Source organism: Canis lupus, chromosome 6 (assembly GCF_011100685.1).
Source record: "Canis lupus familiaris isolate Mischka breed German Shepherd chromosome 6, alternate assembly UU_Cfam_GSD_1.0, whole genome shotgun sequence".
NCBI lineage: Eukaryota > Metazoa > Chordata > Mammalia > Carnivora > Canidae > Canis > Canis lupus.
Window position 1 is genome coordinate 38,002,117 of NC_049227.1, and position 26,103 is coordinate 38,028,219.

At 45.9% G+C, this 26,103-nt stretch overlaps 2 protein-coding genes across 9 annotated transcripts in view; one reads left to right on the top strand and one right to left on the bottom strand.

Moving 5' to 3' along the window:
* The window catches only part of NLRC3 (NLR family CARD domain containing 3), a 40,079-nt gene extending 32,129 nt beyond the window's left edge, over positions 1-7,950 (top strand). The window contains exons 16-20 of the mRNA XM_038540573.1: positions 737-820; positions 1,148-1,231; positions 1,906-1,989; positions 2,415-2,498; positions 2,794-7,950. Coding sequence (XP_038396501.1) covers positions 737-820; positions 1,148-1,231; positions 1,906-1,989; positions 2,415-2,498; positions 2,794-2,884 — 427 coding nt within the window. The 3' untranslated portion in view covers positions 2,885-7,950. The remainder of the gene's footprint in view (positions 1-736; positions 821-1,147; positions 1,232-1,905; positions 1,990-2,414; positions 2,499-2,793) is intronic.
* Position 7,951: 1 nt separating this feature from the next.
* The window catches only part of CLUAP1 (clusterin associated protein 1), a 38,272-nt gene continuing 20,120 nt past the window's right edge, over positions 7,952-26,103 (bottom strand). For 3 of the 8 annotated variants that reach the window (XM_038540574.1, XM_038540576.1, XM_038540577.1), the window contains exons 8-14: positions 24,432-24,573; positions 21,509-21,581; positions 20,578-20,655; positions 15,632-15,739; positions 13,000-13,055; positions 12,685-12,741; positions 7,952-9,034 (exon numbers count right to left, since the gene is read on the bottom strand). In XM_038540574.1, coding sequence (XP_038396502.1) covers positions 8,888-9,034; positions 12,685-12,741; positions 13,000-13,055; positions 15,632-15,739; positions 20,578-20,655; positions 21,509-21,581; positions 24,432-24,573 — 661 coding nt within the window. In that variant the 3' untranslated portion in view covers positions 7,952-8,887. The remainder of the gene's footprint in view (positions 9,035-12,684; positions 12,742-12,999; positions 13,056-15,631; positions 15,740-20,577; positions 20,656-21,508; positions 21,582-24,431; positions 24,574-26,103) is intronic. The other 5 variants (XM_038540578.1, XM_038540580.1, XM_038540579.1 and 2 more) reach the window with 3 other exon arrangements.

Below are 26,103 nucleotides of genomic sequence, written 5' to 3' on the forward strand. Positions count from 1 at the left end.
TTCTTTGGGTGTCATGCGGATGTGCCAAGCCCCCTCCCCCATCTCTCGTCCTTCAGGTTTCAGTTTAGACCTAGTTCTTCTGGCAGCTTCTGTGAGCAGTTGGCACATGGCCTCTGGGGCCTGCTCATTCAATCACAACTCCTCACCCGAGACAGACCTCGGCCTGTACAGCTCTGTGGACACAACACACACTCAAATGTCCGTCAGAATTCTTTTTTTTTTTTTTTTTTTAATTTTTATTTATTTATGATAGTCACAGAGAGAGAGAGAGAGGGGCAGAGACACAGGCAGAGGGAGAAGCAGGCTCCATGCACTGGGAGCCCGATGTGGGATTCGATCCCGGGTCTCCAGGATCGCGCCCTAGGCCGAAGGCAGGCGCCAAACCGCTGCGCCACCTAGGGATCCCTCCGTCAGAATTCTTAACGCAAACTGCTCCCCTGAACACACCGGTGCCTACCCTAACTAAACTCTTAACCACTGACTGCTCTCAGACCTAGCACTTTACTCATGTGGAAGGGAAGGGAGGGAAAAAAAAAAAAAAAGATGTAAAACACTGACTGGCAAGAACGGCCCGGTGGAGGGCTTTGACTTACTTCTCTGGCCAGCACATCCTTAGTCGCTTTTCCATTGTCCCTCTGTTTGTGTCTGAATTAAATCTAGAAGGGCCCAGCTCAGCAAGTCCTACTGGACTGCCAACCCCGTGCCCCATGAGCCCAGGGCCACGCTCTGTGTTCAGTTTACAGGAGAATGCCATCGGGGACGAGGGTGCGTCTGCAGTGGCCAGCGCGCTCAAGACCAACGCGACCCTCACTGCTCTCTAGTAAGTGCTAACGCGCACGCTGCCCAGGAGCCAGCCCTGCACCCGGCTCTCACGCCCCCCCCCCCCCCCGCCGCCCCCCCCCCTCCCCCCTGTCAGTTCTGCTTTCCAGCCAAGGAAGGTGTGTTTCGTTTTCCGAGTGTTAGCAAGTGGGACCTCGAGCATCTGGAAAGCAGGAAGTAGGGGCTCGAGGAGCGTTCTCCCTCAAACTCTCCAGGAGCCCCCGTGTCCCTCCTGGACCCGCAGCGGCAGCTCCCGTCCTAGGCGGCGCAGGGCGGGCGCAGGCTGCAGGGGCCCCGCCTGCCGGCGCTGACTGCACCTCTCCCACAGCTTGCAGGCGGCCTCCATTGGGGCCCGGGGCGCCCAGGCGCTAGGGGACGCCCTGGCCGTGAACGGAACCTTGGAGATTCTTGAGTAAGTGTCCCCGTCTCTGGCTCTGGTCTGTTGCCCAAAGAAACCACGCTGTTGATTCAGAATGAAGATATGGAAGAACTGTCAATTTACGTGGAAACTCACAGATCATTCAAACACCGTCCTTCAGGTCAAGCAGGCCGCAGCTTCCCCATTCCCACACCATACCTCCTCCCTGCGAGCCCCTACTGTCGGGCCTCCTCCCCCTAGGTACCCGCTCTCCTTGCCTTGCCAGGCGGCGCACATCCCGAGGTTCCCGCGTAGGGGTCCCTGGCCGCGGAGCTCACTCTATGAGAGGATCCAAGGCCCTGGGGGCGGGGGTTACCCTGGATGCGGCTCTCAGGCACGTGCCAGTCATTTCTGCTCCTGATGCTGAGCACACGGGGACCACTGGCTTCAATGCTGCCTCTTGTCTCAGCCCCGCTCTCCGTCCTTGTGGATAGAGGAGGGTGAGGGCTCCCACAAACCACCCAGGTTGGCCAGCTTCACCCCTCCACGCGTGTCCTGCTCCCCAGAGCTGATCTCCGTTCTGTGCCTGGAGCGAGGGAGGAACCACCTCACCTCCATGGTGGCTGAGTCCATGCTTCCTCTACCCAGTAGCCCCGGCTCATCTGAAGAGGTACAGTTTTCATCCCACAGCGGTCACTGTGCCTTAGGGTTCCTATCTCTCCTGACAGCTTACGAGGAAATGCCATCGGGGTGGCTGGAGCCAAAGCCTTGGCAAATGCCCTGAAGGTGAACTCAAGTCTCCGAAGACTCAAGTGAGTGGCTGTAGAGACCCACCTGTGCCCTGAGCTGCAGACTTCTCTGCTGGAACCTCCCCCTCGAGATGAGCGGCTCTTGGGGTCCTCTGTAGCTGCTTCCTTCCGAATAGCGAGAGCTCTACTAGAGTCCCTCTTGCAGATGGATGCATTCATTCTATCTAGCTTACATCAGAGCTAAGTCACTTAATGCCTGCATTTTTGGTCTTACGTCTTCCATGGCACTTAGACGAGACCACCTGGCTACTTGTAGACACTGGCCTCAGGGGTAAATGCCCCCTTGCTGTTGCTAGGACACTGATGGACAAATCAGCCCCAGAACTATTTCTTCCACTGCCCCCCAAGATAATGTGGTGCAGCTTTCTGGGGCGTGTTCTTCTGTCCTGAGTGGCTCATGGTAGTGTCTCCATCTTTTCTCTGCCTAGTCTTCAAGAAAATTCCTTGGGGATGGATGGGGCGATATGTGTCGCCACTGCACTGTCTGGAAACCATGGCCTCCAGCACATCAAGTGAGTGGGGCTCGGCGGCACCTGCCCTTTCCTGCCATTCTTGCTCCCTTGGAGCGGCACCCAGGTCAGGCTCTGCCTTCTGCCCGATTCTCAGCGGGCTCCTGGGTCTTCCAGCAGTTCTGCAGCGAAACTCAGTATAAAGGGGAGTCATTCTGGCCCTGTCCATGGGAGGGACCCTGGAAGCATGAAGGTGTTGGCTGGAGCTCTGCATTTCGTGCTCTTTACTAATGAGAACCTGCAGGCCCCTGGGCCTCGAGCCCATCTCTCAAGCCCTGTCCTAATGTTTCTCTTCTAGTCTCCAGGGAAATCACATTGGGGAATCTGGTGCCAGGATGATCTCAGAGGCTATCAAGACAAATGCTCCTTCATGCACTGTTGAGATGTGAGCAAAACAAGTTCCTGGTGGACCTGGCAGGACGACAGACAGACCAACAGCTGGAAGCTTTTGAATGGAAAGACAATTTTCCAGGGTTCCTTCCTGTGGTCTGGGAATGATGTTGACCCACACAATAGCTGGTCTCCTGCAAGGAGGCAGGAAAGGTGCTGCCAAAGAGGTCACGAGCAACTCTCTCAGTCCCCGGTCAGTCCAAGCAGGGGTGAGATGGATTCTCTGCTCTGGTGCAGAGAAGGGATGTCCCCACCAAGGACACAAGCTTTAAAGCTCAGCAGGTAAGAAGCTGGTACAAGCTTATTTATACCCTGAGGTCTTCATGTGCCTCTTTTATTATTATTTCCCTTCTCCACTTGTTAAAATCACTCCTCCCCACTCTGAAAGGAGCTTCCATCTTCAAGCCTATATAGGGTTATCAACTTGGCATCGGTGACAGAGGGACCACTCTTTTCTCAAGAAGACTAGAACATTTTAGGTCTACGATCATTAGAAACACATGGAAAAATTGATAATTTTTGAAGAGAAATTACAGGATTCTGGAGACAAAGACAAAAAGAGGTTCTCCAAGGTTCTTGCCACCTTTATCTATTACGAAATCTCTCAATGGCATGGATTATGTCTGGCATACATTATGGGGGATCTGGCATGCTGGTTATCAATGGCACATTAAACACTGATGCCTTAATGTTATCCTATACTGGGCTTCCAAAACCATGACTGTGCCTGCAGCTTCTCCGTGAAGGCCAGCAAGCTGAGCTTCCATATGGTCCAAGTTGCCTCAGGTGTGTGTCTGGGATGAAGGGAAAAAGACCCCAATGGACACCACAGTTCTCATCAAATAAATAACCAAGGAAAATGCTTATAAAGATTATAAAGTCATTACCATTTTAAAGTTTGAACAGGAAGCACACTTATTCCAAATGTGCCTTCAAAAATGAGGATTCAGGCAAAAATCCTCAATGGATGCTAAAGCCATGGATAAAAGCCTATCGAGGAAGAAGATAACCACCAAGTCTCAAAATATCACCCCACGAGTGATAGTTACAAAAGATGGACAATTTTACAAATGTTTTCTTAACAAAGTTATTAAACCTAACATCACCGATAATGGGACAACTGGGCATGCTGTGCCCCTGATGTGATGCACTGAAGACACATCATGCCAAAAATACTGATTTGAATCTTATCAGGAAGGAACAATCAGACAAAATCCAAACAGAGAGGCATTCTGGAAAATAACAACAAAAACTAGCGTAACCTCTTCAAAACATGTCAATGTTATGAAAAATACAAAAGGCTGGGGACTATTTTAAATTGTAGGAGATTAAAGAAACATAACCACCTACTGCAGGCTCTCTGATTAGATCTTCTACTGAAAAAAATAATCAGCTATAAAGAAAAGTACTTGGAAATGGGGGACATCCAAACGCAGGTCTTGTGTCATATTTATTTGGATTGCTGTGTTTTGGAAGATTTTTTTTTTGCGGGGTATAGAACCTAAAGGCTGGTATTTGGCCCTTAGTACTTTCAGGATGTTGCCATACTGCTGTCTGATTTGCACAGTGTCTGATTCAGTTGAGAACAAGACAGAACAAGAGTCACAGTTGCCAAATGCTAGAGAAAGCCGTGTCTTGCTGGAATCCAGCACCAGCGAAACCTCAAGGGCCAAGGCAGTGGAGAAAAATCATGCTCCCCAGGGCCCTGTAAAGCAAGCCTCATCCCTTCCTTCTCCGAAGTCTCCCTGGCAGCCCACTGACCAGCCCATGCTCTTGCCCACTGGCAAAGCAGAGAGGTTTACAAGGAATAGCTCTACCATCGCAGGGAGGGCCGAAAGGTGATCTGGAGCTGAGGCGACACACCAGTAGCCAGCCCGCTGGGACTCTTCTTTTTGTTTTTCATTCTGAACCATTTCTATTGCTGTGTCTGCAGGGCCGGTATCTTCTCTTCTGTGGGCCTCAATCCCAGCTCACACAGTCTTTGTCTCATTTCTTTCATCTCTATAAGCTTTGAGATTTATGTCTTATCACCTCTTAAGATGTTCATGCCTCCCTCCATCATCTCAGTAAAAAACTATCTGAATGCCCTTTTTTTAAAAACTAATTCTATCATCTGTTATTTCTGGGTCACTTCTGGGTCTGTTTATTTTTCTCATTATGATAATTTTTAATTGGACACCAGACATTGGGAATTTTATCTTGTTGGGTATGGATTATTTTTATATTCCTTAAAATTCTTGAGCTTTATTCTGGGACACATTACTTAGAAACAGCTGGATACTTTCAATGCTTGCTGTTTTAAGTTTTGTTAGCCAGGAATAGCCATCCTTATCTTAGGGCTACCGTGGCCTAACTTCTGAGGCATTGTCTCAGTATTCTGGGTACTTACTCCACCTGATGCCCAAGTCAAAAAACTCTTTTGGGTCCTTATCTACACCAGATGCTGTAGAAATCCAGGTGTAAAAGATCATGACATCAACCAAAGCCATCTTACTTTTACCAGGCCAACTGGTTATCTGGTGTGTTTATTTTCAATAGGCAATATGGATTTAAACAGAATGACTCCTAATGATGCCTTTGCTTCATCAATTAATTACACACATTCTCTCTCTTATAGATTCAACCGCTCTCATTCCACATGCTAGTTCCCTCCAGCTAAAAAGTCATCTGAACAGGGCAGCCCCTGTGGCCCAGCAGTTTAGCGCTGCCTTCGGCCTGGGGTGTGATTCTGGAGACCGGGGGTCGAGTCCCATGTCGGGCTCCCTGCATGGAGCCTGCTTCTCCCTCTGCCTGTGTCTCTGCCTCTCTCTCTCTCTCTCTCTGTCATGAATAAATAAATAAAATCTTTAAAAAAAAAAAAAGTCATCTGAACACTCATCAACACTCACTGTGTTCACTTCAAATTCTAACCTCTCTTCACATTCACTGGCTATCTGACTGCTCTTGGCTAAGGTCATCGGAGATTTCCTAACTGACAATTTCAGTGCCCTCTGTCTCAAGCTTATTTACAAGGATTTAGCACTTACTCATCTTTCCCTTCTTTGGAGATTCTCCTCTGCCTTGGCTTCCATAACAGAACTGTCCAGTCCTCCACCTTCTCGTTACCCCTCTTCAATACTCTTTGGAAAATAAAAAAATTTTTTTTCCTAATCATTAAAGTAAAATACAGTCACTTTAGAAAATACTTTCCCAGTCTCTTTTTCTGGCTCCTTGTGGCCTTTGCCCATGAGACACAGGCATTTCTCAGGCTCCCAACCTTGGCTCTCTTTCCATCCCATGTGTTCTCCCCCAAGGAATCTCACAGGAAAATAATCCTCAAACCTGTCTCCAGCCCTTACCCTTTTCCTGTCTATATATTTATCTTTTGAGAATTTCATTTCATCAAAATAACATTCATAGTAATACATATAGTTTAAAAAGCCAAAAATTATTAGGTGTATATTGGAAAACAGCAGTCTCCTGTTTTGTCCCTCCCCTTCCCAAATACCCCTACTCCCCAAACTAAATGTCTGACGTGTACTATTTCTTGTTTTGTCATCTTAGAGATTATCTCTTGACTTCTAAGTGGGAAAGGACCCTTGGATGTATATCAGCTAACATCCCCACTTTTTGTTTCTCCATCCTCTCAACAGAGAGCATGATTTTTGTTCAAACCATTAGTCTCCATCTTATGCCTTTATTAGTATTGATCACTCCTGAGCCACTCTCCTGTTCTTTTTAGAATAGTGCATCTTTTAAAAACTTAGTTTTCTATGTCACTATTGCTTAATCCTTTCCAGACTGCCCAGCAGAGGGGTAGAGGTCTACAGTCAAACACTGTGTCTCAGACACACAGGTTTCCCATCAGGTACATGTTTCTGTTATGAGCTCCCTTCCTGACTTCGGTGTCCCCCTGTTCCAGTCACATTCTCATCGCAAGGGCTTCTTCTCTGGGCACATTTAGTTCCTTTCCAATTCTTCCAGTCATGGATTCTAGCACCTGAGTCTCCTGGGCCCATCCGACAGCTGGGATACGGATGCAGTGGGTCCTCCCAGACGACGGACACTGATATTATAGTTTACAACGCTAGTGAAAGAGCACTTGCAGGTCTTCTTCTGTCCCAGCTAAAAGGGAAACAGTTCCTCACACTGCCGATTGGAAGTCCCTGGACTTTGTTCTCACAGCTGCCACCAATAAAAATTAAGGACTTGAAAAATTCCTCTACATTTTCTGTCAATATATACGTTGTAAAGCATTTTAAGAGGTCCTTTAATTATATAGTTAAAAACAAGAGCAACTGTCGAAAATGATCTAAATACTGGTTTTTCACTGACCTAATCACACAGTCTTATCTGGGGCTCTGATGCTTGGCCAAAGCCAGTGGCAAGAGGTCATATGGCACTTGGCACACTCAACTGCTGTACAGTGACAGACGTACATTCATAACTACGATCAGGTTCTTGAAGCTCCTTGGTTGAAAGAAGCTGCTCTAGGAAGGAGGTGCCATTCCACAGTGACTGCCCCAAGTCAGTTAACCAAAGCATCGAGGGATGAAGGATGATGGAGAAAGAGGTGAAACAATAAATGGCCCATCGCACGGGCACCTGTGTATGTGTGTAGGGGTGGCCTGCTGCGTGGGCCACACTCTCATGTTAATGCTCATTAGTAGAAAATTATCACACGAGGAAAAGAAAAATACATTTTTTTGTTTTGATTTGGTTTTGTTTTTCAAAATATAAGGCAGGTCAGACTCAGGGAAACCAAAACTAGAACATCCAAGAAGACACAGTGACTTGCACCTCAGAAGCCACAGCATCTGAGGGGGTTGGCATGGCTCCCGACACTCCCATTCCCTTTTTAGTTCATTTCAATGATGACACATCTCAATCGCTGGTGAATTAACTTAATGCTGAATGTTTAAAAAAGAGGGTAATCTATGTAGAAGTTAGGAAAAGACAGAGAAAAAAGCAAAGATGATAGAAATAATTGTCACACTGTCTCCTAACAATTTATATGCTACCATAGTAACGTGTAAACTTCTCCTAAGTATTTATGTTATAGGTGCAAATAAACAATATAATTACACTTTGAAGTAAAACTTATTTAATAACATAAAAACATGGAATTAAACACATTTATTACGAGTTAAATAACCAGAAATCTTCTGACTTCTATAACTGAAAAATAAATGAAAACTGCTCCGTGTTTTCCATATCAGAAAAACAAAACAACTGCACCTGTCACTTCTCATTTCACATCAGGGAAATTATTCTAATGCTCTTCAACCTAATGCAATCCCGGTTCATTTTTTTAGAGTCAGAAACACAAGTGTGTACCAACACTTCAGTAATTTGCTTTCCTAAGGAGGAATGTCACCCTTCTGAAAGAAAATGAGTATTTATATTCTGGAGCATCTCTCTGTTGCCTGATTTTTAATCAAAGTGGGTTTTCATCTAACTTAGCTAACTTTCATTTAGAACATTTTAGTAAAATACAGTTAAAGCTTGGTATTGTGAACATACAGAAGAAAATAAGACAACGAAATAAAAGTTAGAATTAAAAGCCAGTGTACAGTAAATGTTCGAAATCCTACAGGTGAGGAGGAGTCAAATGCTCCCCCACAATTTCTAAACGGGCCCTAGTGCCCAGCCCATGTCCCTCACCCTGACTCTTAGAGGAAAACACATCCCAACAATAATCAAGACGTGATGGTGCTCTTAGTTCTCCTCAGGTCTGTGCCCCACACATGTGCATCTCTAAGAACATACACATTTCCCAAGTTTCAGGAGATAAATAAGGCAAAAAACAAAAACAAAAAACCCACATCCTCTTTGGGGCTTGCTTTAGTTCTTGGTGAAGCTCTGTGGAATAGCACAGAGGAGGCTAGAGAAGAATTAGCTGTTGCTTCATTAACAAGTCCAGCTGGTTTAGTGAACAAGATAGGTTTCCTTCCTAACCTTCCAATTCCCGTTTACCTATAGATCTGAGGGATTTAATCAATCTGGTCCCTTGGGCAAGAAGGTCAGAAGTCATTGTCGCTTTCATCCAGGGGCTCAGGCTTCCGGACCCTTTGACTGGGCTTAGCTGGTGAGAGAGCAACGCTCTCATCTTCCAAATCATCGTCTTCTTCATCACCCTCCATGTCAATCTCACTGTCCTCGGAGTCCTCCTGTAGGAAGACCACAAAGACAACTGAGGACCTGCCTCATACCCACAGCTTGTGAGCTGAGATCCTTGTTCACCAGCAGCTCAGTAACTAGCAACGTCCTCATGTGAAGGGAGAGCTGGGCGGAGCAGCAGTCAGGCTGTGGGGGCATGAGAAGGGGACCCATGGCTGACACTGCCAGTGGAAATATCATAAATGGATCAGCTAACCAGTGACCTTCGGACACCAGTGTGCAGCCATGCTTGGTGCTATGGGGCTGGCTTTCCCAGGGAGGTCTCAGCAACACCACTGGATCTGCACCAAACAAAGCTCACCTGCCACTGCTCTGCCCCTGGGGGCCCAGCCATCCACCAGGGGACAGCAAAGAGGAGGGTTGGGTGTTTTTGTTTGTTTTTTGCATTGTATCAGATAGGGGATGGAAAGCCACACAGGAAATGGGCATAAGGAGCAAAGTAAAAGGAACAGCCTCTCCATCACCTAGATCTAGGGAGACCAACTCGGCTAGGTTTTAAAGTGCAAGTTCTGTGTCTCAAGTAAACCCAAGATGGCTAGCCATTCTAGCTAGATCATTCCTACCAGCATATATACATGCTGCAATTTCCTTCTTAAAAATATAAAACCAGGGATCCCTGGGTGGCGCAGCGGTTTAGCGCCTGCCTTTGGCCCAGGGCGCGATCCTGGAGACCCGGGATCGAATCCCACATCGGGCTCCCTGCATGGAGCCTGCTTCTCCCTCTGCCTGTGTCTCTGCCTCTCTCTCTCTCTCTGTGTGTGTGACTATCATAAATAAATAAAAATTAAAAAAAATATATATATATAAAACCAGGGCAGCCCAGTTGGCTCAGTGGTTCAGCGCCACCTTTGGTCACAGCATGATCCTAGAGACCCGGGATTGAGTCCCACATTGGGCTCCCTGCATGGGGCCTGCTTCTCCCTCTGCCTGTGTCTCTGCTGCTCTCTCTGTTTCTCATGAATAGATACATAAAATCTTTAAAAAAACAAACAAACAAACCCCCCAAAGTTAATCCCACCTTCCTCCCAGCTGCTCTGCCCTGGTCCTCTACCTTCTAACAGTGAAACTCCCTGAAGGAGTTTTTTTTTTTTTTTTTTTTTTTTTAATTTATTTATGATAGTCACACAGAGAGAGAGAGAGAGAGAGGCAGAGACACAGGCAGAGGGAGAAGCAGGCTCCATGCACCAGGAGCCCGATGTGGGATTCGATCCCGGGTCTCCAGGATCGCGCCCTGGGCCAAAGGCAGGCGCCAAACCGCTGCGCCACCCAGGGATCCCCCTGAAGGAGTCTTGATCCCACTCCCCTGCCAGTTGCCCTCTCACTGTCTCCTCAACACACTTGGCAGGGTGAAGGCCAGCTCTCGTAGTGATGCAAACATTCAGTGGATTCAAACCCAATGGGTGAGTCCCATGTGCCTTGGGACCCCCGAGCTGCATCCAGCACAGGCAGCTCCTTCCTTGAAAGCCACTCTGCCCCAGTGCACCCTTCTCTTCTGGTGCCCACCCCACCTCACCCCGACATCTTCAAAGTCTTGCCCCCACATGCTCCATCTCCTTGACCCTGCAACACAGCTCAGTTTGGAGCCTTGGGCCTCCTCTCTTCTTCCTACTCTGTCCCTCACACAATCACACGTTGTGTCAGTGTGGCCTGAGGACCACCTAAATACCATTGTATTTAGGTGGGCTTCAACTCCAGCGCAGACCTGACCAAATTCAACTCCAAATTCAACTCCAGCGCAGACCTGACCCTTGCATTCCAGACTTGAACTCCAACTGGCTACTTAACCCTAGCATGTGGATGGCCGGCAGGCAACGCATGTGTAGAGAGTCCAAAACCAAAGTCCTGCTCTGCTCTTCAAGCCCTCCTCAGGCCTGCCCCATCTTGGGGAAATGCAAACTCTCTGTATGCTATTAGCCCACCACAACCCAAGTGACGCATCCCTCATTTCTCTCTCCAATACCCTAAGTCCAATTAACAAAACGTCATGGTTCTGACCTTGGAAACATCCAGAATCTGACCACTTAACACCTGTGCTGCCACTACCTGAGGCTGAGCCGCCAGCACCTCCAGACTATGGCAAACACCTGACTGGGGTCTCTTGAACACCCGTTAGCTCTGGGCACTGCTGGGCTCACGATTTCTGGGCCCTCCCAGGGCACTCACAGAGAACCCCAGGTCCTCATCACGTCCTGCAAAGTTCTGCACAGCCCCTGCTGCCTTTTGCTGCTCCTACCCTCAGCTCACTCCGTCCCAGTCATGCCACCATCTCTAGGCCTCCAATGAAGGAACCCCATTCCCTGTGCCTCAGATGCCCCTCCCTGCACCACGTCCCTCCTCCCATTCAGGCCTCGCCTGTCACCTGATCTGAGAGACATTCCCTGAGGGTTCAAAATATATCAATCACCCCCTTCAACCATGTCACTCTGTTCCCTGAACAGCTTTTTCTTCTTGCCACTATGACCCAATGTATCTGCTTAATTATGCATTACCCATAATCTGTGACCACACCTCACATGACAGGTACTCTGGAAGTATCTTCAAGGAGATGCGTGAATCCCTGACGGACAAGACGTGTGCCTGGGGAGAGCGTGGAGGCAGCTCCCAGAAACAAACAAGCAACACGAGGCACGGGGAGATGGAAGCTGCGGCTCAGGCATTAGCTCTAAGAGAAAGCTATGCACATGACCAAGCAGATGGTAGGATGAGGCACCAGACGGTGCTGTCCAGGCATGCCCAGCACCCCCACCAGACTTCTTAGTCCTGCCTCAAATGTGTAAGATTGATGGACAGAAGCTACTTAACCATCCAGCCCTGACTGTTAAAAAATGTTCGAGATGGTTTCTCTGCTTCTCTAAGACTACCTTCTGTGATTTCAAGGCTCAATCTTCTCTGTGCATCTTGGCCAACAAACCTGAGTGACCTCTCCCTCCATGGATTTTGGTTACAATATATACTGTTGGCACTAAATAAAGGGATCTTCTGTCAAGACGGTCAGGCTCCTGTTCTGTCCCCGTGCAGGCACTAGTCCCACACTCCAGACATATGTGGTAACTGACCTGATGAGGAGCTCTATGGTCTGTGGGCCCCATCACCCTTTCCCTCCGGGGCCTCACAGGCTTGCTGGAGACCGCTACAAGGAAGACACACCCAGGGTGACCGACGTGGCAGCCCCAGCAGCAGGGCCCCATTCTGGTGAGTCTCCCAATCAGTATTACCTCAGGGATGATCAAGTTGCCAGCAGCCTGATGTCGCAGCCTCCTGTCCCATCTCTCTAAGGCCCGTATCTCAAGAGAGCCTCCTTTTCCTGTTCCCTCACCAGAGAGGACGTGAACAGAGGGCCCTTAGCAGACTCCCTTCTTTTCCAGGCTACACTCCAAGGCCTGACAACCTTCCTCGTCTCTTGGTTCAGTGCTCACCCCTCCTCCCCTGCACGGGCATCTCTAGGCAACTGTGCAGTTCACTGTGGATCCTCTCCACCTGGCTGTTGCCCAGGACACACAGGCATCACTGTTGGGGAAGGCTTTCCAGTGGCTCTGAGCTGGCTCTCTCTCCCTCCCTCCCTCCCTCTCTCTCTCATACACACACACACACACACACACACACACACACACACACACACAAGATGAAAAAGAAAACCAACCTGCTTCTTGGAGCTGGAAGTCTTGCATTTACCTAAGAGAGCTGGTGCTGCTTCCATCTTTGGAAAGCAAGAATGGAAAGAACAGTGAGAAGGAAAAAAGGGGGGGGGGGCAAGCACATTCATTTGAAAAGAAAAGAGTCATCAACAAGCAGAGCAGAGTCCAGCTCCTCAGGAGGCCGAACTCTGGCGCAAACCCAGCAGCAGGCCAGGCTGCGAGGCAGCAGCTCGTACTCAGCTTGTCGGCTCAGTGAGTCTACAAGGCCAGCCCGGGACTGGGAAGAACAGAGCTGCTAAAGGGAACTGCCTGGGACTCACATCGTCATCAGAGTCTCCACCCTGCATGGTGCCCACGATGCGCTTGCCAGGTCTTCCTGAGGAGAATCAAAGCATGAAGAGATTATGAAAATCTTATTTTTTAAAAAAAAGGTAAGGAAAGGCATTTAAGATTTGTTTTCCTTTAGAAAACTGGGAAAACATAAGAACCACACTAAAAAATTTACTTAAGTAGCACCCAAATAATCAAAACTGCCAATGAAAAGTAATGGATTTTTTGCATTTCCACTTTGAAAAAAAAGAAAAGGGCAATAAAACATGATCATGGTGCAGAAATCAGAAAACTAAACACGCATCCTGCACATGTTGTGAGAAAAATCACTGAATCCCACTCTGAGTATCTATGGGGTAGAACAGCTCTGCTATCTACTGAAAAAAGAAATGCAGTCTCCCTACACAGACCAACATTACCTGTGTTTGAATCTATGTCTGAGCTCCAAAGAGAAAAACTTTTGAGGATCACAATTAGTTCATCTTTAAAAACATTCTTCACTCATGGATGCCCAGCTGTGACTGCTGCAAACACCTAGGAGCCATCCTTCACTGCTGGAGGCAGAGAGCTGCACCCCCACCTGGAGGCTGAGGAAGGAGCCCCGGGACCCTAGGTTCACGCCTCGGGGCAAAGGCAGTGAGGCAGCTGAGAGAGGAACTTGCTCACGACAGGCCTGGGTGACCACCAGGAGCTAATACAGAAACCTTCCTTGATCAGATTAAATGCAAATCTTGTGTTTTCTAAAGCCCTTATACTTTTTAGCTTTTACTTTTGCTGGCTGAGTGCTCAGCAGTAAAATTTAGGAGCAACAGTGCATTCATGAGCCAATCACAAACGTTTTCAGAGCCTCAGCTCCCATTTGTACAATGGGAGTCATAACCTCTAACCTCCATTTATATCATGAAGCTGTTAAAAAATAAAAGGACAGGGGTGCCTGAGTGGCCCAGCTGGCCGAGCGTACAACTTTTGATTTCAGCTTAGGTCATGATCTCAGGGTCATGGGAATGAGTCCCACCCACATTGGGCTCTGCACTCCGTGTGGAGTCTGCTTGAGATTCTCTCTCCCTCTCCCTGCCCTCCATCCCATCCGAGTGCGCTCTTACTCTAAATTAAATAAATGTTTTAAAAACAACAAAAAAAGATCAGTTAATAGCAAAACTTAATATAAAACGAAGATAATTTACCTCTGAAATATACCATGCATACAAAAATGCAAACTGCTCCAAAAATTAACAGATAATAGATAGACGTTTTCATTTATTTATTTTTTTAAGATTTTATTTATTTATTCGTGAGAGACACTGAGAGAGAGAGAGGCAGGGACACAGGCAGAGGGAGAAGCAGGCTCCCCACAAGGAGCCCAATGCGGGACTTGATCCCAGATCTTGGGATCACGCCCTGAGCCAAAGGCAGATGTTCAACCACTGAGCCACCCAGGTGTCCCAGTACCTAGATTTTTTTTTTTCATAGATGTTTTTAAAAGCAAGTATAGGGGATCCCTGGGTGGCGCAGCGGTTTGGCGCCTGCCTTTGGCCCAGGGCGCGATCCTGGAGACCCGGGATCGAGTCCCATGTCGGGCTCCCGGTGCATGGAGCCTGCTTTTCCCTCTGCCTGTGTCTCTGCGCCTCTCTCTCTCTCTCTGTGACTATCATAAATAAATAAATAAATTAAATAAATAAATAAATAAATAAATAAATAAATAAATAAATAAATAAAAGCAAGTATAGAGCAATCTAGTAGTGTCTATCAAAACAAAGATCTACATAAACTTTAAGAATTCCATTTTTAATAGTACAAACACTGCAGATAAGCAGAAAGATGTATATACCAGGAAAAAAGGAAAAAAGAACTTAAATATATATTTTTAAAATATCTTTTAATATGAGAATGCCCAAGTAAATTATGGGTACAGTCATGCTATGGAAAATTATGCAGCTGTCAAAAAGAATGAAGTGGATTTTATTTTACTGACATGGGAGAAGTTCTGATATATTTAATAATAACTTTTTTTTAAAAAAGCAAGCTGCAGAACCATACACAAAGTCTGGTTCCACTTAGGTTACAAAATGTATCAGCTGATCTTTGTGTATTTCGCTGTATGTGTGTGCGCATCCATAAGTGGAAAGGCAATCTGAAAGACACACCCCCCAGCTACCAACCAGGACCCCTAGAGGGTAGCAAGTGGCACATGAAGAAAATGCCGGGGGACACCCACATTTACTCCACAGATTTTATTGCTTCAGTCTTCAGCAGTGAGAAAGTAGAAACTAGAAGATTTTTTAAAAGGCAGAGATGGTTGGGAGTCCTTCCTGCATGCATTAATTCTCTGATTATAGGGGATGTCACTGCACTGAGAGCTGTCTGGACCCAAGAAAGGTAGAATGCAGCTCAGTGGCAGAGGCAGTGTACTCCCGTGGCCTCTGTGAGATACCCCCGGCCACAAAGAAGCATCAGCTCTTCCTGGGACCACAGGTAAGAGTATTAGCAGCAAAGGTGAGCGCTGAGCAGTTTAAGAGCCAAAACCTCATGAACAGGAGGGCAGGATGAACTCCGAAGCAGAAGCCACCCAAACTGTTCTGTGACAGGGCACAGGGAGGAGGGCAAGTGACAGCAGCTGCGTACCTTGGATGAGCACCTCCATGGCTGTCCGAGGCTTGGACAGCTGCCGCTCCTCCAATTCACTGTCAGATTCATCATCTTCCTGGATGTCAATGTCCGAGTCGTCATTACCTGGAGGAACGCAAGTACACAAAACACAAGGGCGACTCCATCATTACCTCTAAAACAGCTTCTAGCAACAGGATTCTTGTGCAAAAACATCTGTACTTCTCAGCCTTTCTTTTGGTGATTAGATTCTATGAAACTCTTGGGATTTGCCTGGAAATATTTAGTGAGGAGTTAACGCAGACAATGAGATACTGTTTTTTTTGTTGTTGTTATTTGTCTTTTTCAAATAATCTTCCAAAGCAAGACAAAAACGGGTCAGAATACATCAATTAGAAACATTATTCTGGGGCAGCCCCAGTGGTGCAGCGGTTTAGCGCCGCCTGCAGCCCGGGGTGTGATCCTGGAGACCCTGGATCGAGTCCCACGTCGGGCTCCCTGCATGGAGCCTGCTTCTCTCTCTGCCTGTGTCTCTCTCTTTCGCTCTCTCTGAATGAATAAATAAATCTTAAAAAAAGAAAAGAAAAGAAAAGAGAAAAGAAAAGAAACGAAACGAAACATTATTCTGGGGACCCCTGGGTGGCTCAATGGTTGAGCTTCTGCCTTCAGCTCAGGGTGTCATCCTGGGGTCTGGGATTGAGTCCCACACTGGGCTCCTTGCGGGGAGGCTGCTTCTTCCTCTGCCTATGTCCCTGCCTCTCTGTGTGTCTCTCGTGAATAAATAAATATATATATATATTTTATGAATTTATTTTTTTATGAATTTATTTTTTATTGGTGTTCAATTTGCCAACATAGAGAATAATACCCAGTGCTCATCCCATCAAGTGCCCACCTCAGTGCCCGTCACCCAGTCACCCCCACCCCCAATACATAAATCTTAAAAAAAAAAAAGAAAGAAAGAAAGAAAGAAAGAAAGAAAGAAAGAAAGAAAGAAAGAAAGAAAAGAAAAGAAAAGAAAAAAGAAAAGAAAGAAAAGAAAAGAAAAGAAAAGAAAAGAAAAGAAAAGAAAAGAAAAGAAAAGAAAAGAAAAGAAAGAAAAGAAAAGAAACGAAACGAAACGAAACATTCTGGCAGGTGAAACTAAAATTGAACAGCCAGCCATCAAGGTAATTCTTGGTTAGCTGGGGGGAAAACCATTTTCTGTGCCGTGTTAGGTGCTGTTACCCCAACTCTTTGTGGATAACAGAGATGGGGAAGCAGAACCCCCTGAGAAGGTGAGTGCACCAAAACAAGCCAGCAGCCGTGACACAGACCAGGCTGGGAATGGCCAAGCACGGCTGGCCTGAGAAAGATGGCAGCCTAGTGAGCAGCAATGAGAACAGGTGCTCAGGATGTTGCTTCCAGGAGAGAATTCCATTACAGGCAAATAGAGAAAACTCTCAGTGCAACAGCCTTATACATTCATTTCTTAAATACTCTCCTGGAGTCTTGTGCAGGTTGGACATTTCCTCAAGAGAACCTCTAGAAAGAGAGTTTCCACAGTGGGGAGAAAAAGCTTTCACTGTTCACTGTCCAGCCAGATTCCTGCAACCAGGGAGAGACACTGGTTCTAGAAGGACAGAAGTTGAGGTGTTTGCAGCTGCTGTTCTTTTTTTTTTTTTATTTATTTATTTATGATAGGCACACAGTGAGAGAGAGAGAGAGGCAGAGACACAGGCAGAGGGAGAAGCAGGCTCCATGCACCGGGAGCCCGATGTGGGATTCGATCCTGGGTCTCCAGGATCGCGCCCTGGGCCAAAGGCAGGCGCCAAACCGCTGCGCCACCCAGGGATCCCCCTGCAGCTGCTGTTCTGATCACTGAGTCGAAGTAAGTTTGGAAGGACAGTAATTGTGCGTCTATGAAAAGGCTCTGCTTAGCCTCTGCTGTAAGCAGGTAATGAAATGGCAGTTGCATCTAGCAGGGCAGCAGGGGAAAGTTCTCCACTTTCTTCACTGCAGAAAGAGCTGTGCCCTTCCCCTTGGTGAGGGTTGGGGAGGAAACCCAGGAGTCAGGGCAAGTGTGGGGAATAGCATCCTGCACAAACCTCAACACTACCTATCTGAAAACTACCATCTTACAAAAGCCTATGCAAAGAATATGATGAAATATTAATACAAATTAATGTCTATAACATGAAATTACTATTCAACTTTGTTCACTTTTTATTTCATCCAGGAATATTGACATTGTATCATTACCCCATGCAATATAAATCAAGTATTATGAATTTTAAAATATCAATACATGTTTCTCAAGCTCAACATTTCTTCTGACAAATTCAAACCAATACACTAAATTAATGCATGCTGTAACTGAAATCACCGAGTTATCAGTGATGCATTAAAATTAAGTATGGCAGACAAGAGTGCCCATAAAATTCAAAGAGAAAAGAATAATCTTTCCAAGAAATGGTGCTGAGACAACTGGATAGCCACATGCCCAACAATGAGGTTGGACGCCTACCTACACCATATGTAAAAATTAACTCAAAATGGATCAGAAACCTAAGTAAGAGTTATACTATAAAGGTCCTGGAAGAAAACCCAGGGATAAATCCTAGTGACCTTAAATTAGGCAGTGGTTTCTTAGGTATGACACTAAAAACAAGTAACAAAAGGAAAACTGATAGTGTGGACTTTATTAAAACTTTATGCAGCCAAAGCCATCAAAGCCATCAGCAAGAAACTGAAAAGATGGCCCAGAGAATGAGAGAAAGTATTTGCAAATCCCAGATCACATAAGGATCTAGTATCCGGAATATACAGAAGAACTCTTACAATTCAATAATTAAATAAAAAATAACCCAATTTAAAAATGTCCAAAGACTTGAATAAACCTCTCCAAAGATTTATACAAATGGCCATTAAGCAATGAAAAGATGCTCCATTTCATTAGCTATCAGAGGAATTCACATCAAAATCACAATGAGATATACTTCACGCCCACTTAACTATTTGTGTCTCCTTTCAGATCAGCACAGTCCAAAAGAAATGTAATACCAGGGATCCCTGGGTGGCGCAGTGGTTTAGCGCCTGCCTTTGGCCCAGGGCGCGATCCTGGAGACCCGGGATCGAATCCCACATCGGGCTCCCGGTGCATGGAGCCTGCTTCTCCCTCTGCCTATGTCTCTGCCTCTCTCTCTCTCTCTCTCTCTCTCTCTCTCTCTCTGTGTGTGTGTGTGTGTGACTATCATAAATAAAAAAAAAAAATTAAAAAAAAAAAAAAAGAAATGTAATACCAGCTGGCAGATATATAATTTAAAATTGTCTATTAACTATATTAAAGTAAAAAGAAATAGGTAAATTAATTTTAGTGCTGTTTTACTTAACCCAATATATCCAAAATATCATTCCAATAAGTAAACAACATAAAATACTAATTAATGAATAATTTTACTTTCTTTCATGCTAAGTCATTGAAACCTATTGTATATTTTCCACAATCAGCACACCTCAATTTGGACCAGCCACATTGAAAGTACTCAAGAGTCACACATGGTTTATGGCCAGTTACTGGGTGGCACAGTTCTAGACTCTGAGCTCCGTGAGCACTTCACTCATCACTATGTTCTAAGTGCCAGCAAAATGCCTGACATGCAGTAGGCATGCAGTAAATTAAGTGTTAAATGCAGGAACATCTGCTCTCCACCATACTATAAAAACTAAACCACAACAAGGTTACTAATGTGCTTTCTAGAAACTTCTGGGTCATTTTATGGATTTACCACCAGCAGTGAGGTTTAAAAGGATAGTGGGAAGACGAAGGCTGCCCTTACTTCTATTACAGGGTACTAGAACAAAATGCTTGGCCTTTTTAACCCCAGGGCATTCTCCTGTCTCTAAGCACTCAGACTTTCTCTTCCTCAAGTCCCTTCCTCCAAACTCATCGCCTCACTGAGCTCTGGTCCCCACTCTCTTGCAGACTCTCAGGTCTCTCTCTCCTCAACTGGTAGCTCCTTTCTCCCCAGATCCACTTATTTTAGCTTTGCTTAAATAGTACTTCCTTTTTTTTTTCTTTTTAAAGATTTTATTTATTTATTTATTCATGAGAGATACAGAGAGAGAGAGAGAGGCAGAGACACAGGCAGAGGGAGAAGCAGGCCCCATGCAGGGAGCCCGATGTGGGACTCGATCCCGGATCTCAGGATCACACCCTGGGCTGCAGGCGGCGCTAAACTGCTGCGCCACCAGGACTGCCCTAAATAGTACTTCCTAAGCGAAGCCTACACTGACTCCCTATTTAAAATCCAATTCCATCCCACCCTCTCCATCCTTTCTCTGCTCTACTTTCCCCCCAACCCCAGGGTCACCTTCTGCTCTCAGCTTGCTCAGTGTTTGTGTCCTCTCACTGGCAAGCAGACTGGTTAAAGCAAGGATCCCTGTCTCTCATCCACTAGTGAATCCTTCGCATCCAGAACAGATCTTCAACAATGATTTGTTGCACTCAATCTCTTATCACTCCTGAATTTTGCTCATTCTTGCTCTTAATCATGTCCATGTCCTATTAGGTTTTTCTGTTCAGAGAAGTCTTTCAGAAAGTCTTCCTTTATATATCTTCCCCTGATCCCAATTCTCTGAACAATGCTCCCACATATATAGCACAGCAAAGAAAAACAGAACATCTTAAGAACTTTGGGATGAACAGAACTGAGAATGAGTCTTCATGTTTTCCTAACTTCTTTGCCCACCCCAAGCTAATTAAGTGCTATCCTTCATTCAGTTTATTTCAAATGGAAATTACTTTTCCAAAAAAAGCTAAATCAGAGATGCTCCTATGAATGCTTGTCCTTCAAGAGATCCCAAATCTATGGATCACAAAATTAAACTGTGAGTTTAGAAGAATAAAACAATATCAGTGAGGAAAGTCTTACATGCTGGTCTGGGGACAGAGCAGGGTGCAGCCAACCAACCAGGGCTCTTACCTGTGCCAGGCCTCTCAAGAGGGGATAAATCCCATGCAGGCTTATCACTTAGGGCTGCTTCAGGCTCTCCTGGCTCACCTGGAACCATAAAGGTAAGGGGCTGCTTCGGCTAGAGAGGCCCTGGGAATTCCCTAAACTTGCCCCTAAAGGATCTCCCCGAAGTCCTTACTGTCCTTCCAGAGCTTCCTGAGATTAGAAGAGGCATAGGACAAGTACAGAGGAGAAAAGTACAAAGACAGAGAGAGCCACCGTGGGTATACATGCCTGAAGTCCTATATACATGCCTGAAGTCCTCAAGCACAGGAGAATCAAGTATATCGTCATAAAAAAGTATATCATCCCTTTCAAGAGAAGGAGAACTCTGAGACAGGGCTGTGAATGCAGCATGAAGACCATGTACTGCTGTGACTCCTGAGGCTGACCTGACACCTTGGTGAAGTTCGTAGATGAAGCATGCTAACCAGTCACAAGCAGCAGTCCCCACCAGCTGACAGCCTCACTGGACCATCTTGGATTACTGGGGGCCACATGATGGCTATGATGGTAGGGGGACGGACCCTAAGGAAGTGACCCCTTCATGCTTCATGGGCATAGCACTATGGCACTTGCTTTCTATCAGTCTGCCCTAAAATAAGGACCCTACAGACCCCCAAGACCCAGTTTTCTTTCATGGTTATATGTTACATGCAATTCAAACTAACAGTATCATTGAAATGGGAAAACAGTATTTTAGTTGACAAGAAAACCAGATGTGCTTTAAATACTATGTAATTTGAACCAACCTCTTGAGCTCTTGAGCGAAAAGAGTACTGGATATAGAACATGTGAGAAAACTGCCTTTTGAAAATAAATAATATATACATACAGATTTCTTTCAGGAATACCAACACTGGCACAGAGGAAACAGCCCTGTCTGAGAGTGTGGCCTTACTTCCACTCCTGAGCAGGCGCTTCTCCTCCTCCTTCAGCTTGTTCTGCATCAGGCGCAGAGTATTTTCAGCTTCCTAGGGAACAACAAACACAAGACTCAGAAGAAAGGACCCTGTTCCGGACTGCTTTATTGTTCTTTAGCATCTAGGTACGTAGGGCTAATCTGTGCTGCAGGACCAGCCAGGATCTAAAGTACACGAGAAGGATCAGCGCCCAGTCAACAAGCAGGGCCGGGTCCCAGCACTCCTGTTCTCTGCCAGCAGCCCAGAGAAAGGTAGGCAGCCAGAAGTGGGGCAGCTGACCTCCCCCCCGAGCCCTAAAGAACACGAAAGGATCCACTGAAATGCCCATCACGTGTGTCACCGTGCAATGCCAACAGGGGAGCAGATGCATCAACTACGGGACAGTACAAGGCTCCTGCTCCAAAGACCAAAGCTCTGCACCACTCCAGCCCCAAAACATGCTAAATGGTGGGGCTGATCACAATGAAAAGAAAAAGAAAGAAAAGAAAAAGAAAGAAAAGAAAAGAAAAGAAAAGAAAAGAAAAGAAAAAAGAAAAAAGAAAAGAAAAGAAAAGAAAAAAGAAAGAAAGAAAAGAAAAGAAAGAAAGAAGAAGAAAGAAAAGGAAAGAAAAGGAATAAAAGAAATGGAGATGATGATTGTGGGATGACCTTCATTCGTCTTTTCTTCTTGCTCCTTCCTTCCGCGCCTCCTTCTCCCTCCCTCCTCCCTCCCCTTCCCCCTCCCTCCTCCTCCCTCCTCCCTCTCCTCCCTCTCCCCTCCCTCTCCCTCTCTCTCCCTCCCTCCCCCCCTCCTCCCTCCCTCCCCCCCCCTCCCGTCCCCTCCCTCCCTCCCTCCCGCCCTCCCTCCCCCTCCCTCCGCCAAGTAACGAACGAAAGAATGTCTCCCTGGTTGGCGCAGCGGTTTGGCGCCTGCCTTTGGCCCAGGACGCGATCCTGGGAGACCCGGGATCGAATCCCACATCGGGCTCCCGGTGCATGGAGCCTGCTTCTCCCTCTGCCTGTGTCTCTGCCTCTCTCTCTCTCTGTGACAATCATAAATAAATAAAAATTTAAAAAAATATATTATAAAAAAAAGAAAGAAAGAAAGAAAGAAAGAAAGAAGAAAAGAAAGAAAGAAAGAAAGAAAGAAAGAAAGAAAGAAAGAAAGAAAGAAAGAAAGAAGAGTCTAGTTTTTAGGGGCACAAAAGCTAACACTTCAGCTCAGTTACCAAATGTAGCCCTAATTACTGTCAAAAGAGAGACTATGAGAGGAGATTGGCCTTTAAATATTTGTTGTTGTTCTAAACATTATAATGAAAGTTCTGTTTCATGCATGAGATGGCCTTCAGGCCCAGGTGCTAGAAGCACAGAGAGTCTGCGTGAACACAAGAGGATGAAAAAACCCGCATCCTGAGGCATGTGTTCTGGCACACTCTGCACATAGGGGTGACCACACACGACAGCACAAAACACTCCCTTTACCTTCACTGGCCCTTTTTGGTTCTTTCCCAGACATTCAACGTTTAAAATGTCCTGAATTCCAGGCTCTTTGCACTGCCCTCAAAACGTGCCTGTGCTGTACCCTCGCTGCCCTGCAGCCTGCCCCTACTACAGAGCAATGGTGGCAACGGGCTCCGTGTCAAGATAAACGTGTCCACAGGAGCACAGGAATCCTCCCAACCAGCCCTCCCCTCCAACAAAACAGCTTCACCTGATTTAAACACCCAAGTTTGCAGGAAGACTGGCATAACCTTTATACCAAAATCTGTCACAGAGTGTGAGAAAGGGAGACTGTAGACCAATATCATCATGAACGCAGATTCTAAGTGACCCTTCTTAGGTTAAGCAGAAATATCTCCAAGGGATAAGGCCAATTCAAAAAGTGATAGTAACTTGGTCCAATTTCATTTACTCTGAATTCCATATTTATCAGCTCACACTGGGACCAGAAACACTCCTTCCAAAGTGGCCGTGAGTATTGAGATGAGAGGAACCTGTAAGACGGCTGGTTCTGGGTCACATGCATTTTCCACAATAATCAATACACTGCATCCTCTTTATAAAGAAGTCGCTGATAAACTGGTTTGAATGATTCAAGTAACCAAGGCCCCTGAAAATCTTTCAATGAACTGGCCAAGTCTTGAGATCTTTATCCAAGACCAGTTACCGACTCTGTGGGACTCAGTGCAAATTAAAATGCACTTAAAGGGACACCTGGGTGGCTTAGTGGTTAAGCATCTGCCTTCGGCTCAGGACGTGATCCCCAGGTCTGGGGATCAAGACCCACATCGGGCTCCCTGCAAGGAGTCTGCTTCTCCCTCTGTCTATGTCTCTGCCTCCATTCTCTCTCTGTCTCTCTCATGAATAAATAAAATCTTTAAAAAAAAAAATGCACTTAAAAACTATTAAGAATTTCAAGCCAGGGACCCCTGGGTGGCTCAGCAGTTGAGCATCTGCCTTCAGCAGAGGGCATGATCCTGGAGTCTCTGGATCGAGTTCTGCATCGGGCTCCCTGCATGGAGCCTGCTTCTCTCTCTGATATGTCTCTGCCTCTCTCTGTGTGTCTCTCATGAATAAATGAATAAAATCTTTAAAAAAAAAAAAAGAATTTCAAGCCAGTGATAGCACAGCGTTAAAGTAAGAACAGGCCCTCCTAAGTCATGTCTTATGCAACTACGTGGTCATGTGTCGGCCCCATCTGCAGTCCTACTGACCAAATCCATCAGACAGCTGACAACCCTGTGCTCAAGCGACACTAGGAGTTAAACAAAAGTGTCACGTGAGCAATCCTTACACTTGATCAGGGAGAAAAAACATTCGCAGATTTTTTTTTCTACAATATTTACAAAGTGACACATCAACAAGTACAAAATAACACACCAGGAGGAATGGTCTGTACAGAAATGTGGGCTGAGCACTTACCTCAAACCTCTCTTGCTCCATCCTATGATGGTCCTCGAGTTGCTGTTCCAGATAAGCCAAATTTCGAAATTTCTCTAGATAAACGTCATACTGCTTTTGCAACTCCTCCTCAATCTTCTCATATTCATCCATAAAAGCTGGCCTGAAACAACCGAATGAAATAAAAAGTAAAAGATGGATCACTAAACAGTAGTTTGAAACAAGTACTCTGAGTTCCAGGTGCCATCACGGTTTGCTGTAGAAAAGTCCTTAGCTGGAGAGGGTTCTTCATCTCATAGCTGCTTACAGCCCAGTTCTCTTTTCTTCTCCCTCCCTCCCTTCAAAATGAACATACTTATTATTTTTTTCTAATCAAAAGCTCTTTGTAAAAATTAGAAATAATCTCAAAGTATGAAGAATAGGGTAAAAATTACTCATAATTCTATCACCAGGTATAAGCACTTAATATTTGGTAAGCATCCTTCCAGACTTTTCTACGCATGGATCCATATAGGAATGCATTTCTTTTTTGATTTTTTTTTAAGGGATCCATTTTTAAATATCATTAAGTATATTACCATCTTTGATGAAGCTTTGCAGTCTTTTTTCTTACTCAAAATGCCTTGGATTGGGGGGATCCCTGGGTGGCTCGGCGGTTTGGCGCCCGCCTTTGGCCCAGGGCACAATCTTGGAGTCCCGGGATTGAGTCCTGCGTCAGGCTCCTGGCATGGAGCCTGCTTCTCCCTCCTCCTGTGTCTCTGCCTCTCTCTATATGTCTATCATAAATAAATTAATTTTAAAAATGCCTTGGATCTTTTTTTTTAAGATTTTATTTATTCATGAGAGACACAGAGAGAGAAGCAGAGACACAGGCAGAGGGAGAAGCAGGCTCCATGCAGGGAGCCTGACATGGGACTCGATCCTGGGTCTCCAGGATCAGGCCCCGGGCCAAAGGTGGCGCTAAACCGCTGAGCCACCCAGGCTGCCCAATGGTTTGGATTTTAATAAAGACTTAAAAATATCATATCAAAAATACCTCACAAAATCAAGAAGTTAAATATATGCATTATCTTACTTGAGCATAATATTCTGCTGTCTGGATGCTCCAAAATGTAGTCTGTCCCCTAATAAGGGAAATATAGGTTGCTACAAATTAAAGCTAATTTTTAAAAACGATTTTTATTTTTATCTGAGAAAGCAAGTGAGCATATACATACAAGCAGTGGGGAAGAGAGGGGCAGACGGAGAGAGAGAAAATCTTCAAGCAGACTCCCCGCTGAGTGGGGAGCCCAATGTGGGGCTCAATCTCATGACTCTGAGATCATGACTTGAGCTGAAACCAAGAGTCCCAACACTTAACTGAGCCACCCAGACATCCCTAAAGCTAAGTTTTTAACAATATAAAATCTAAAACCAAAACTATAACACAAAAACCTGTTTCAACTGGTTTGTTGTATCTATTTCTTTCTCTTATTTTTGATCTTAAAGGGAAAACTCTCTTCTTTTAAAAACAAACAGATGGGGCAGCCCAGGTGGCTCAGTGGTTTAGCGCCACCTTCAGCCCAGGGTGTGATCCTGGAGACCCGAGATTGAGTCCCACGTCAGGCTCCCTGCATGGAGCCTGCTTCTCCTTCTCCATGTCTCTGCCTCTCTCTCTCTCTCTCTCTCTCTCTCTCTCTCTCTCCGTGTCTCT